At 38.2% G+C, this 14,484-nt stretch overlaps 2 protein-coding genes across 4 annotated transcripts; one reads left to right on the forward strand and one right to left on the reverse strand.

Moving 5' to 3' along the window:
* Positions 1–379: 379 nt before the first annotated feature.
* On the forward strand, positions 380–4,332 carry LOC115429440 (uncharacterized). Its single transcript, XM_030148858.1, has 4 exons — positions 380–528; positions 2,209–3,006; positions 3,096–3,128; positions 3,452–4,332. The coding sequence occupies exons 1-4, from the start codon at positions 513–515 to the stop codon at positions 3,499–3,501; spliced, it is 897 nt and encodes a 298-aa protein (XP_030004718.1). The 5' UTR covers positions 380–512; the 3' UTR covers positions 3,502–4,332.
* osgep (O-sialoglycoprotein endopeptidase) lies at positions 3,996–14,319 on the reverse strand. 3 transcript variants are annotated; one of them, XM_030148855.1, is made up of 13 exons: positions 14,173–14,319; positions 13,208–13,327; positions 13,000–13,119; positions 11,119–11,294; positions 10,878–10,973; positions 10,736–10,785; positions 10,558–10,636; positions 10,379–10,444; positions 10,121–10,211; positions 8,113–8,188; positions 6,592–6,690; positions 5,702–5,760; positions 3,996–5,658 (listed from the first exon to the last, which is right to left on the reverse strand). In XM_030148855.1, the coding sequence occupies exons 2-12, from the start codon at positions 13,320–13,322 to the stop codon at positions 5,721–5,723; spliced, it is 1,008 nt and encodes a 335-aa protein (XP_030004715.1). In that variant the 5' UTR covers positions 13,323–13,327; positions 14,173–14,319; the 3' UTR covers positions 3,996–5,658; positions 5,702–5,720. The 3 variants fall into 3 exon arrangements, with proteins under 3 accessions (XP_030004715.1, XP_030004714.1, XP_030004716.1); XM_030148854.1 differs by having other exon boundaries at positions 3,996–5,760; XM_030148856.1 differs by having other exon boundaries at positions 3,996–5,760; positions 8,113–8,184; positions 10,117–10,211.
* Positions 14,320–14,484: the final 165 nt, after the last annotated feature.

The raw sequence follows: 14,484 nt of genomic DNA on the forward strand, positions 1-14,484 counted from the left end.
AGTGCAGTGCAAAATGTAATAGAATGTCATAAAATGTAGTAAAATATGGGTTAAAAGTGCCAGTCGTGCAGTAGTATTTTACATTATAAATTTCAAAGTCTGATGACCTGGAGGAAGAAACTGTTACAGAACCTGAGGGTTCTGCATCAGATAATAAAATATTAATAAAATACGACCCCTTTAAAATGGAGAGTAACAGTTGTTCTACAGTTTAGGAACGACTTAGGACTATATTAGATCATACATTATGTATTAGATCACGTCTTAACTCATGTCATCACGCGGCTACAGTTTGTGATATGATTGGTTTTAGTACTGGTTGAACATTTTCATTTGTTTCATCCAAGTTTCCCGCCGGACCCTTTATCTGTTGGGATTTCCTGTTCCACCCACATTCTCGTGTCGCTTCCGGGTGGCCACACAGGACTCAACTAGCGAGCCGACGTTGTCTCAACGCTGTAAACAAAAGTTATTAAACGGTTTAGGTTCGGCGACACAGTCAACAAAAAGACATGCATATCAAAACAGGTGAGTTTTGATCACTTTTAGATACATGTAACAGCAACTTTCCACTTTCAGACGTGTTATTGTGTTTGCTTCCCGAGGCTGTTAGCGCCGCTGATGCTAGCAGTATCGACGGCAGCCTGCTACCCGTTTTGAATGGGTGTTACGAAACTTTGGCTGAGGCTAACCAAAGCTAGCTTGAAATTGTTGAAAAGTAAAGCCTCAACTTTCACGACACCCACAGGGTAAATTTCATGACTTGGAAGCTTCGTCGTGTACGGATTAACCCCAAAACGTCGAGTTTATTTAACTGAATTTTTCCGTTTGCTACTTCGCGGTTGCTAACGCCGGCGCTGGTCCGTATGTCTCGCTATGTTGTTGAGTAGCATTGACGGCTATTAGCACAGCAATAATCTGATGTGTTTTCACAAACCACGGTAGTAACAGAAGAGACAAAATGGCAGCTTTTTATTGCGAAGGAGAGTTTAGTGAGTTAACGGTCTTCTTGTTACACGCTGAGGTTTAATGAAGTGCGGGAGAAGCACTAATGAGCAACACGGTTTGAAATGTGGCGGTCAGAACCAGACACGCTGGCTGTGTCAACACGAACGGGACCCACGAAGTCTGGGCCCACACGAAGCTCCTGTGGAGAGTTTACTTTGAATAAGCCACCATATAAGTAATGTGACGTTGATAGTGAAAGAGACTGTAGATAGATTACAGTAGATATTAGATTAGAGGAATGATAACTGATGAAGAAAATGATTACAGAAAAAATACGGTGGATTAGCCATCAGAAAGACAGTAAACATGTCAGTAAGTCGGTCAAAGAACACAGAAGAGAGGGACATTGCTTCTCTTGATAGGGAAATGGGATCAGAATAGAGGGAAATAAACTAATGATGGTGATGAAAAGATTTGTCATTGGTTCAGCAGGAAACTAAGCCAAAATATACAGGAGGAACAAGAAAAGAGGAAAAGTGCTTAGAACAGTGAACAAATCCAACAGACTTGCAAAAATGTGGGTTTAATCGTGAAGTGCAATATTCCGTTCATCAACCCATATTGATAGTCATTTTAGGACGTCATTTGTTAAATATTATTGTGAAATCAAGGTCTATCACTACGGTGTTGAGTAGTGAGACGCGTGGTAGTTACCAACTTTGCAAGCTGAGGTTTTGTTTCTTTCACAGGACCATGATTTCAGAACATAAACTTATCAGATTTTACAATTGTACAAGTGGGATCAGGGCAAACCCTTCTATTTGAATTATCAGTGAATAGTAAGGCACCAAAGTTGATGAAACTTTTCACTCATTCTTGAGATCACTTTGTTGCATTTCATTTTTGCTTAATAAATAAATAAATATGGTCAGTTACTATTGACATTATTCCTCTCTACTTATAAAGCAAATAATAAAACTCATTGGAGTATTTTATCCATTGATTTGCACTGTCTGACCAATAGGTGAAGTGTGCCTTAACTTGGCAGAAGTTAAAGATTATGTCCATGTTTTACTTATAATAATAATGATAATAATGATAATAACAACAATACATTTTATTTATATAGCACTTTCATAGAACTCAAAGACACTTTACATACAGCAGATAAAAACAGTACTTTACTTCTCCACCTTCAGAATACTTAATGCCATGATGCAACAGGACATATTGAACCTTCATGTCAACCACCTTTTTCAGGTACATGGGAATCAAGCAACACTGTGTGTGAGTCAGACACCCTCTGTGATCCAGCAGTTCTTGTTTCAGCCACCAACTCAGAGCCACATATTCGCAACCGCCGCCTGTCTCCTGGCTCAGGCAACTGTGGAGGTGGTGGGGGTGGAGGCTGCATCTCTGGAAGCGACCAGCAACCCCGACAGCATTCTCCTGAGGGCGACTTGATCGGTCCCGGTCACACACATGCCTTAAACTTCCGCAGGGAAAAAGAACGGAGGGGCTATCAGTACAAAGGGCGCAGCATTCGGAGGGAAAGCCAGAAAGGAGTCAGTCGAGGGAGTGACCGGCCTCAAAAGGTTAACCAAAAGGAGAGGTGGGTGGAGGACAGTCTGTCACTGCTCAAGCCCCCACCTGCCTTCCCAGTGCAGGACAGCCCCGCCAAGCTGCAGCCTGCTGTTAGCTATGCCTCCAAGGTGAAGGCAGGAGCAGCAGGTGGGCCCCTTGAGGAGGACCGTCCTGCTATTGGTGTGCTACTACAGAACCAGTGGGGTCTAAGTTTCATCAGTGAGGCAAGGCCTGTCACAGAGGGCACTGGTTCTAATCCTGCTGCCAACGCCCTCCCTGCTCAGCCCACAGACGCTAATCAATCAGAAGACCCACAAGTCAACACAGTTGTCACAGTCCAGGCTCCAGAAGAAACCCCAAGTCCAGCTGCTACCCCTGTCCCCCCTACCATGCGCCCAGAGGAGGATGAGAGCAACGGGAAGCTACTGCTTAGTTGTCGCCATCTAGTGGAGGCTTTGAACTATCACAATAGAGGTGAGTCTGCAATTTTTACATGTGCTAAAATCTAAAAAAAAAATCCTGTTATGCATCAGGTTCTGACTGACTCTCTTTTCTCTCCACAGAGTGGAATGCTATCTGTAACAAACAAAAAAAAGGTAAGTTTAATAAAATGTAAATAGCTGATGTGATCATAATGCCTTTTAAAGAAATATGAGCAAGAACTAGAAATAACCACACTGGTGTAAAAAAATCTGTTGAAGAGTCCAGTGTAAAGCGTGATATTTTGTTCATTAAAATGTGTAACCAACACAGAGTGTAAGACCGAGTTGGTGCTCTTCTTCATTGTTTATTGTAGCATAAAATTTGTGAAAGATGCATCTTTTTGTTTAAGAATTATTACTGCTATTCTGTTTTTATGGATTTAGTTTTTAAGCCGTAAAGTAGAGACTTGACTTCTTGTTCTTGTCCTCTTTTCCAGATCCAAAAAGGGTTGTCTGGTATAAGGAAAATCAGGAGCACCCTGCCTAACAGTGTGAGAAACCCAAAGTATATTTACACACAACACACCCACATGCACATTAAATCACAAAAAGATGGACAAATTTGAGTCCCTGTCACACACAGCACTCAGGATGATGTCTTCACACAAAGCCACACTGAGACACTTTGGACTAACTCCTTTGAGATCTTACTGCAATGGACTTTTTTTTAACGCCTTACAGAAAGCCTGCCTTAATTAATCAGACCTGTACTCATTGCCTCTCGTTACAATTTTTAGCTGTATGTGTAGAGCTGAGTTTTTATAAAAAAGAAAAAAATACAATCTCTAAGGAGCTATAATTTAATTTTGTCCTTTTCGGAAGCTGCAGTTTTATCAAACTACTCTGAACGTCATTTTGTTATCCTCTGTAAAGCGAGTGGTCAATCAAGCACTTTGTTAAAAATCTGTTGTGACCAATCCCTGCGTGCGAGAAACCCTCATCAGAGTGATTCTTTTCCTTTTTTTTTTTTTTTTTTGTTTGGTGCCCCCTCTTGATTATAAATGGAAGAATGTCTTGTACCTGCTTGAGTTTTATTATTGTATGCAGAGGACTTGTGTAACCATGTCTTCGGTTTACAGAAGGGTGTAGTCAAAGGCACAATAGAGTTCACCCTTTACCCGTTAGATCTTAATGCTGTTATCCGTTCTTTGTTTTCATTTGGTTCCCTGATTGGGTGAATGTTATCCATGAATCCTTTAGGGATTTTACCATGTTCAGTATGTTGATTTTTGAAAAGAAAATTTATTGAATAATAAAATTTACACTGGAGAAGGAATGTAAGTGAACAGTATTGCTTAATAAAGAGGAATAAACTTGACACATTCTGCAAGTTTTTATTTGTCTTTACATTTAGTTTTGTAAAAAGCACCTGACATGTATCCACAACCATTTCAACATGAGTACACAGTTAATATGTCACTGTATATGTGACAGGTTTGACCCGGGAGGACATAAAACTGCAATGAATCACCCAAACATAAAAATACAACTGTGTGAATAGAAAAAGAATCCTTTCAATTCACAAGACATATGGGTACAGGAGAATGCCATCACTAATGAACATACTGTGACTGGTGGGGGAAAAAAGCTTGCTTAGACTTGATTTACATGCTGATTTTTACTAACTTATGATACATGTCAACAACCACTAAAGGCACATTAAGAAGGGACCTTTATAAAGGTTCTGTGTGTACCATTTAGTAAAACATGGACAAAAGTATTGGGACATTTAATTCAGGTGTTACATTGCAGACAGACTACGAAAGGATGACAAAATATAATCTAGTTTTTTATTAGCATAAATGTCATGGCAATATTTTTTTCATGGAAATTGCTGAAATGTTTAGATTAATAGTTGAATTTTGTTGTAATTGTTTTAAATGTTCTACCTCTAGATTTCTGAAATACATGTCATGTTTCTTAGCATAAATAATTATAAGCCAATTTTCTCAATTAAAAAAATCATTATTTGACCTTAAAAGAAATATTAATTTGACATTTATCCTAATTACAGACAACTTGCATGAACAATTTATTCATTTTCAAATAAATAACTATACCTACTAGCTCCACATGTGATGTGTCCCATATTTTTGTCTATATAGTGGATATTACTGAAACTGCAGATTTTAACCATCTGCCTTTTGTCTGTTTTGGGGTTTTAGTTACAGGATATTGATTTTGGGTCACACTCAAACACAGATTCAAACAGCTGAGAAAACACAAATGGATGAAGTAGGAAAGTATCTGATTAAATTCTGTAATCTAAATCTTTCACACCAGACCTTTTAATGTCTGCTGGGATGATAGCAGCTGTTGTACTGAAAATGGGCACCTTAATTTTACAACAAACTTGATAAAATGTGAGCCCTGTCCTTCAACAAAAGTAGTTAAAACAAATGCAGATGTTAACAGCTGCATTACTTGTACAGTTTACCCGTTTAATTTGTGGTGGCAAAGTCAGAATATTTCAGTGTATCTCTCAATGCTGCAGTGACTACCCACCCAAGCCTGAAACACAAGGAAACTAATGGAGAACATGAGACTGTCCACAGATTGGTCTTCAAAAACATCCTCCAAACACAAACTGGCTTTTTAATAAAGCAAAAAAATTCTGATGCAACAGAATCGAACACAGAAAAGCCATACCCCATATCAGGACAGACCTGCTCCAACAACATGCTGGATGTAACACCAAAGAGATGTTTAGTCTCTCCACGTCACCTCCACTTCATCAGTTCTGTACCTGCAGCAGGAGAATGGTGATTAGTCAAACTCCTGAGACAATGTGTATATCAGGGTTCGTACAGGTGCTGGAAATCCTTAAAAATGCATGAATTTCAATGTTTTCAACGTCTGAAAAGTATTTAAATTTTAGTTGAAGTGCTTGAAAGTATAACTGTGATGTGTATATTTTTAATACTACCTCAAGCCAAAGCGACTTACAGAGAGGTGATACATTTTAGAAAAAATAAAACTTGATATCAAAATAGAAAATTAGCAGGTGTTCTCAGGTAAATTTTTATCATAATCTCTGTCTCAGTGCAAGTGTGTCTGAAGAACACCAAGTGGCTTCCTTTTTCTTGGATAAAACTTTGTGTTCTCCTTTACTTTCTAAACTTTTTGCTATTATGAAACACAATTTTAGATGTTTATGGAATAATACAATGTACATTACTGTGATAAAGGGAGAAAAATAATCCTGAGTATATGTATTTCTGTAATTATTTATTTCAATCAATCAAATTTTATTTACATGGCGCCAAATCATAACAAAAGTTATCTCATGACACTTCACATATAGAGCCGGTTGAAACCAGTATCTCTTGACCCCAGTGATAAGGTGCTGTGCTGGAAAAATCTGAAAATGACCCTTAAAAGTGCTTGAATTTGACCTTGAAAAATGTGTACGAACCCTAGTATAGGTACAGTGAACAAATTTCTCCCATCGCAATTTAAATTAGTACATTAAGTTACAACCATTACAAACAGTCATTACGGCAGTTGTTGGCAAAAAGGATGCAAAGACTAGATGTGTCTATGAAAACACAAAAAGAACTGTTAAGTGAAATTCTACCTTTGTGTTATCCATGAGTCCTCCAGCTCAGTTACCTGACCAGACCTAAACATCTCCCAGCCTGCTTGAGCAATCATTGCACCGTTGTCTATGCAGAATCTGTGGCACAAAGTGAACAGTGTTATCAGCTGTAGTCTGGAACACAATGTCCAAGGCACACTGAAATCCCAAACTATGTGACAGAATGAAAAGACAACTACTTGTTGCTTTTAGACATTCAAAACTGGACTTGAAATCCTCATGCTGTGCATTGTGCTTTCCTGAATGTTAATATTTGTAAGAGAAGTGTACCAGGTTTTCAACAGGTTTTACACATTGCTGCAAAGCTGTGGAGAAGTGAAACCTGCTTCTGATGAGAAATGTACCACAGTGATCAATCCTGAATCTCATTTCTGATTCGGTAATGGTGACTTTTTTGTTGTTAGTGCAATGATATGAAGCTAATCCTCAAATGTGTAATCTGACATTTGGCTTAGACATCCTACTACAGCAGACAGAGGTATTATGATGGAGAACCCACTAAAGCATTTTAGTTTAACGCTATACCTACCAATCTGGCATGAGTTGCACAGCACTCAGTAAAAATTTGAACATGAACAACCCACCTCCCTCTTCCCCCTGCACGACCTCTGACACTCCCCTCCTCCCCTGATGCACGCGGTGGGAAGTGGAGGTAGAGGCAGAGGTGTCACAGTCCACTCCAACGTGGCTACAGACCCCTCCCTCAGCAACACCATCATCCACCTGCTCCTTTTTCATTAGGAACTGTATTTAAGGGTCTTGTCTGTAGCTGGATCATTCTCTTCACTGCACCACATCACCTACAATAACCCGGACTTGATCACCATCTTTCACGCACTGGACTCTGCTACAATCGGGTTTTCTCCGTTTGTTCCCTTTGGTTGTCGTTTCTGTTAATAAATCTATTTTTTCCCTTCGGCATCGTGCATTTGAGTCCGTCCATTCACACCCCTTGACAGGAGGAGCAGCGCCCATGAAATGGGTCAATGGAGTCAGATTCAGAGGCCCCGGTAACTGATGCAGCAACAGATGATACACAGGAAGCTCAGCCAATCATTTTATCAGAAATATATGAGAATTAAACATTTCTGAGTTTCAAAACCTGGTGGATTCCTTTTACATTTTAGTTTGTCACGCGCTTATTAGGAGAATTTTAAGATTACTAAAGAAAAGTGTAAAAATGCCAGATCGTACAGTATAGCTTTAACAGCAAATAGAGCAAAATAAGAGCCAAATTCTTGTTCTTTCATGAGAACATGCTTCCAGTGTTTCCTTCAACAGTTCTATTGCTATAGGTTCTAAACTGCATTTGCACAATCATGAAACACCCACACCAAATATATTTGGTTGGAGGGTGCGGTGAGTGTTATGTGTCTCTAAAGGGGTAATGAGTAACCGCTGACTGTACAACCAGTCATATTAATGAACTCCCATATCTACTATGCAAATACTACACAGACACTAATGTCATTTAAAGAGAACATGCTAAGACTGGTTTACCGTTCATCTGTAGCAAACAGCTTGGCTCCTCTCTCCTTACACATCACCCCCATCATCTCCTGCAGACGCAGGTTACCTACAGAGGAAACAGATCAGATTCTAATGAAGCTGCTACGGAATACTTTTACTCATGATCTTAAAATAATCATGGACAAGAGTATTTAAGAAACAGAGTTGATATTTATTGTTGTTAAATGATTTGTTTTCCTTTCAGTGTTGTCAAAGCCATTTTTTTCATCCTGCTTCTATAACACTGTGCTTCAACACTGACTTCTGATTCCCAGAATATTAGTCTGGATATTAGTCTAGCTTGCTGGAAATACTCTGCTAGAATAAGGGTGAATATTTCCATTGTACAGTGACAGGATTGTCATTCTCATTCCTTCCACTACATTAAAGACCAATATCCTCTGAACTACAGCAGCACCCTGAAAATGGTAAGTTTCAACTAAGGCACATCATTTTCTGTGCTGTTTTCTTTTGTTGGGATTTGGTTATTTTAATGCCATGACATGCTTCCTTGTGCATGTTCCATCAAAATGATGACTTTACTGACATTACAGCTGTTCAGCACTGCTCAACAACTAATCAGAGAACCTAGATAACTTTTACCCCTTTTCCATAATAATGAGTGCCAGACCTGGTTACATGACACTACCAGAATAAAATATCCTAATTCTGAACTGGTCTCAAACTAGTTCTGAAATATTTGTTCAGAAATATATATTACTAAATACAGTCTTAAATTATACCACTTTTTCCCAAAGTTCTGAAACTTTACAGGATTCTTGTCTCTTTTTCCAAATATACACTGAGCAAAAACATAAACACCCTGCGCAACATTTGAAATTTTTAGTCCAACGTCCCAAAAAGGTCCAATGGACTATTGGTATCAGTTGTCATTCGTACTTTGTCCGTCTGCAAGCAATTTTTCAAGAATCTTCTTCTCCGAAACCATCGTTCAAAATGACTTGATATTTGTTGTGGGACATCTTTGGAGTAAGGTCTACCAAGTTTGTTCAAAGAATTGAGAAATATTGATTTTTGAATTTTTTATGAATTTTTGAAATTTTTAAAGATCCCCATTGGTTTATAAAGGGACACATTTCAAAGTGCTTTAACTTGAAAACAGTTGAAGATATTGATATAATTGTTATTAGCAATAGATGGGAAGTTACATATGGGCTTTCATTGGGTGCCATGACCTTTGACCTTGAAAGGTCAAACGAATGTCTTTAAATATGCTGCTGGACTACTGGACCCTTGGTCCTATTTTAATAGCTTGAAGTGCTGCACAACATATTAAATCACACAAAATTTATTTTGTTGATAAATGTGGTCCATTAGAACACGATAGTGGCGTCTGGCATTCAGGGACATTCATGTGGACACGGTGGGGGCCGTTTCAAAAAAATCACCACTTAATATTTTGTGTGTCCATCATTGGCTTCACGTACATTGTCTTATTGAGTTGACAAGGTTGTCATATGTGGCCTGTGGAATGTTGTTCTAGCACCCGCTCTGGTAGACATCCCTGTATGTTAATGGCACGTTCCTGCATGATTTGCGACATCTGTGGCATGGTGAAATCTGATGAAATTTGACATTTTGAGGTGGCCTTTTATTGTCCCCAGTATAAGGAGTTAATGCTGTTGGAGCAGCGTCTGGACAAGCCACACCTGTGTTGTGGGTGGAATCACTGAGCAAGGGCTCACTCGCAGGGATGGAAGCAAAGTTTGTTTACAAATCAAGAGAATTAACCATCTTCTACAATTGTAAGACATCATGAGCTCATTTTTGGCTGCATGTCTCATGTTACATAAATACTGTACATAGGGTGTTTATATTTTTGCTCAGTGTATGTCAGGAAATGTCATACATACTTTATCTTTTCAGCTTCTCTATATGAATCTGTGCAGACATAAAACATATGGGATAGTTTAACATATCTTTTAGTTTCATTTGATTGATTTTTTTTTTAAGTTAAAAAACTTCCTGGTGTACTTACAGCCTACACCACCAACAATGAGCACCTCCTGGGAGCCACAGTGAGCCATGGCCCTCTCGGTGATCTCCACCAACATGGAGAAGAGGGTCTCCTGCAGGGAAGGAGCCATTAGTGCTGTGTTTTCTTGATTAAATTCCATATCATTCTATTTTTGACCCTAACAGAATGAACGTTCTTCCTGATGTCTTAGGGTGACACTGTTTTCAGATGCCTGCATAAAGTCTTACTGAGCTGCGCATACTGTGTGTTGTGTCTGACCTGCAGAGAGAAGCACAGATCCTCTGCTGTACACTGTCCAGAGCTCAACATCTTATGAGCAGCTTCCTACAAAAACGAAAAACATTTCAGTATTATGAACCATGACAATAAACACTGTGAACTCTAAAATGAGCAGTTATAGCAGCTTAACAGCCCCATTCAAGAATAAAAGCACTCACTTCAATGTAGGATAAAATCCCAGAAAATGAGACATCCATTCCTTTTACAGTATATGGCAGCTCCACATATTGACTTCCTCTGGAAATGTGAACATTAAAATTAAAGGCACACACACCAATATTCCAATACAACCACTATTAACACAAAGAGAGCTATTTCTAGTTATGTACTACTCACTTCTTAGCCATCTGCTCTATGTTGTAGCCTGGACTAGGGTCATTGGAGATCTGAATGGACAAACAGTTTCATGCCCAATGTATTAACTCACATCTATCACAAAGACCAATATTACAATATTAAGTCCAAAAATGACACAAACCTTAATAACTCTGGCAAACCGGTCTAAACAGTTACCAACTGCAATATCTATAGTCTCCCCAAATATTCTGTAACGCCGCTCTGAGTATGCAATAACCTTCAGAAGAAGAAACAGACAAAGGTCAAGTTATTTCATGATAGGTAAATAACAGCTAATCACAGCATGTGTTGTAACAGCTCTGCACAAAACCATAATAATCAAGCACAGTAGCTTTTGGAATGAGAACTTCACAGAAACCAACCTGTGTATTCCCTCCGCTGACATAAAGCACAGTGGGATTGTTGGCGTTGGTGATGAGTCGGCCCATCTCGATATGACCAATACAGTGGTTGACACCAAGGAGTGGCTTCCCCCAAAGCTGAGCAACAGTACGGGCAACAAGAGCCACGGTCACCAGGGGGGCACCCATACCAGGACCTGAGAGGAAGGAAGGAAAAAACAAGAGCCAAGACATTTAATGAATCTCCAGTCAACTATTATATTACTTTGATCAGTAACACAAAGAAATCTTGTAATTCTAGTCAAAGTCAGCTTTATTGGCAGTTTTGCCATATGTACATTGCATACAGTGCAAAACTCTAAGGCCCCACAGTGCAAAATTAACATAGCAGAAAAAAACAGAATATAGTATAACTATAAACAGAATATAACTATACATTTATGTAGTATAAAATTCTAATATTTTTACTGATTCTGCTCATGGCCCATGGACAACATCAGAGAAATAAGAGGTGAATGCCTTAAAACAATATGTAAAACAACTGCTTAATGTTGCCTCTTTTCAGCATCATGGAAAGGAGGATGTTTTTCTTACCAGTGACCTCTGTTATCCTGGGAGCTGCATTAACATACAGACTGGAAGACAACTGAACCCATTTCAGAATTTTGATATTCATGGTGAGTTTCAATCTCTGATGCTCTCATTACTTTTTGTAGTGACTTAGTGGGAAGCACAGTATTCTATTCAACAGGACAATGTCCAACATTTCAAAACTAATCAACTGACGAAGAGCTTTATTTTAAATTATGATTAGAACCTGCAAGTGTTGATGGATTCTAAGCATAGTGGGCTGCCATGTGTTTGTTATTTCATACATTGCTATTGTATTATTATTAGTGTGAGAATTTGTCTAACTTTAAAGGGGTTATATGTGGGAATTCTTGTTTATCACATAAAATCATCATTACAGTTTTAAGAATTACGCACTCTCATATTATACCAAAGATATCATTGTAATGTATTGCAAATATAAGAACTGAAATTATTCACAGAAACACATTGATGTCACTTTGAATGTATGTGACCACTGGAGGGTGTGAGTAACTTTGACAGCCTTCCATGGCACCAAGTGGTTGAAGATCAGGGCTAGTAACTTTCAGAGTCACGAAAGTAACAAAAACAGAAGAAATTATTGTGTTCTTTCCCCAATGGACACAGTAATAAGTAAAGGAAAAATGTCTGATGAAGTCTCATTGTTTCTCCTACACTAATGAGTTTGATTATGAAGCTTTTATGAAGGCATAAAGTGCTTCAGTTATGCTATTATGTTACTGAAGTTTATGGTTTGTTGACACTGTATTGTGACCTTGTTTGGACAATTAAAAGTGTATCTTTTGTACAACTAGTGTCAACACACAGCCCATGGAAAAATTAGGTAATTTGTGATTTTACTGTGGCTTGCTATAATGTAAACTGTAGATGAAATAGTCTACATGAAGATTACGAGATGGCAATGTTATTTTGACCAACTGTCAGAGTTGTTGTTTGAAAATCAAAACTTGATGATACCATAGTGCAGATGTGTGAGTTTCAGACAGTCTAGGGAGATGCAGCATTAAATAGGTGGTAGCACTGATAGCTGTGAGTGCATTTTTGGTGAGCATCTTCACCCTAATGTTTATAGTTCTGCATATCAATGAGGCAATAAGCATGTTTTGTTTTTTGTTTTTTTGTTGTTTTTTTTTTTAACGTTTTTTACATTTGTAAACACTGCCTCTCTGAAGGGACTCATAATGTTTTAATGGAAAAGTAGTTGAAAATGAAATTCATCTATAAAGTCAATGTGGTTTCAATGCCATCACCCCATCTATTTAATCCTGAGCCCTGAGAATGTTAAGTTACCTTTGGTATATGCCACACAGTCAATATCTGCAGGTTTCAGTCCTGCTTGTTCAAGCGCCTCCTTCAGGACAGTCAGAATGACAGCACGGTGGTGTCTGGCAGTGTCACTGGGCAGAAATCCTGTAAAGAGAAAATAGGGTGATAAAATTAGACAAGGTAAGCACATCACCAACGAAAAAGAAGATAACAGTAGTGTTTCATTACTTGCCTTGACCCGGAGGTGTGATGTAGGTCCGTCTAGGATTGGAAAGCACTTCACCATCTCTGATGATTCCTACACCAATTTTATTGGCACTGCCCTCAAACCCGAGTACTACAGTCATGACAGCTAAAAATATAATTGAGAAAAGAATTACAGCAAATATTTCTTTCTTTCAATAGCAGACACAGTACTATGTATAACCTTTCCTGGAGCATATTATTTTTTTCTTTAAATATATATCACTGTTAGCCTACACATTAGCCTTAGGGAGACTTTGTGCTTATCAAAGCATAAGGATTATTTCGTTTCAATAACCCAGCTAGCCATGTGTGTTAATGTTGTTGTGCCGAATTCTCCTCCCTGTCGAAAACTGCATCACGCAGCCGCGGGTCATGTAGTTTTCAGCAGTATCTGTTTTTATTGTTATATATTTTGTGTGTTGTGTATCTAAGATTTAACTTTAGAAAGTTTTATATTCCTTACAGTTTGCACATTATTTAATATTAACCAGATTAAAAAAAAACATAACTGCAATATCTTACAAAATTATTCATTACTTAATTGCTACACAGCTATGATGGTGTTAAGAGGTTGAATAATTCACAATTAATTTCATACCCTACAGTCAGAAAGGAGAAAAAATTGTGAAAGGGTGAATTTGGTGCACATTGTCCTCTTCATGGCTGATTTAAGAAAGGGGAGCAGTTTTTGGCAGGGAGTAGAATTCGACACAACAAATGTAATAGTTTTCATAAGTCAATTTGAGGAACGTATTGTTTAAAAAAAACTTCAAAACAACAGAGAATGTTTGACTACATATTAAACTCGATACAGACATGCAACAGATAAATATACACACACATGTGCATATCTTGTAAACCAAACATATGCTAACCAGTTAATAGCAGTGATAGTAAACTGTCATTTTCTAGCTGCATTAATACTGTACTGCATAAACGAACTATGTTTACCTTGTTTTACTTTCCTTCGTTAGCTCACATTAATCAAAACTTAGCCAGTTACTTGGTTAAATTAACTACCTCACGAGTTATATTAACTTGACAACTTAGCCACTGAACTTCCATACAGCCCGCAGGACCCAAACAGTAACAGTTTTAGATTTCGCCTGACAAAAAAAAAACACGATATTCTCAAAGTTTCTCTACAAAGCGAAAGTAGAGTAATGTGGATAGGTGATAGCAACAACTGTGTTGTCTATTCTGTAATATATTAAACAATAAATAATAAAATAAAATGTATTTGTAATTTTGTGCAGGCATACC

This window comes from Sphaeramia orbicularis, chromosome 12 (genome assembly GCF_902148855.1).
Source record: "Sphaeramia orbicularis chromosome 12, fSphaOr1.1, whole genome shotgun sequence".
NCBI classification, from domain to species: Eukaryota; Metazoa; Chordata; class Actinopteri; order Kurtiformes; family Apogonidae; genus Sphaeramia; species Sphaeramia orbicularis.

What these genes read in the sequence shown, in the direction of transcription:
- LOC115429440 (XM_030148858.1), top strand. An exon ending in TTTGAACTATCACAATAGAG is followed by an intron (nt 3,007 to 3,095) that starts GTGAGTCTGCAA and finishes TTCTCTCCACAG; the next exon opens with AGTGGAATGCTATCTGTAAC. An exon ending in CTGTAACAAACAAAAAAAAG is followed by an intron (nt 3,129 to 3,451) that starts GTAAGTTTAATA and finishes CCTCTTTTCCAG; the next exon opens with ATCCAAAAAGGGTTGTCTGG.
- osgep (XM_030148855.1), bottom strand. Translation starts at nt 13,322, where the DNA reads ATGACTGTAGTACTCGGGTTTGAGGGCAGTGCCAATAAAATTGGTGTA. An exon ending in GGTTTGCCAGAGTTATTAAG is followed by an intron (nt 10,786 to 10,877) that starts GTTTGTGTCATT and finishes TTGTCCATTCAG; the next exon opens with ATCTCCAATGACCCTAGTCC. An exon ending in ATCTGTGCTTCTCTCTGCAG is followed by an intron (nt 10,212 to 10,378) that starts GTCAGACACAAC and finishes CCTTCCCTGCAG; the next exon opens with GAGACCCTCTTCTCCATGTT.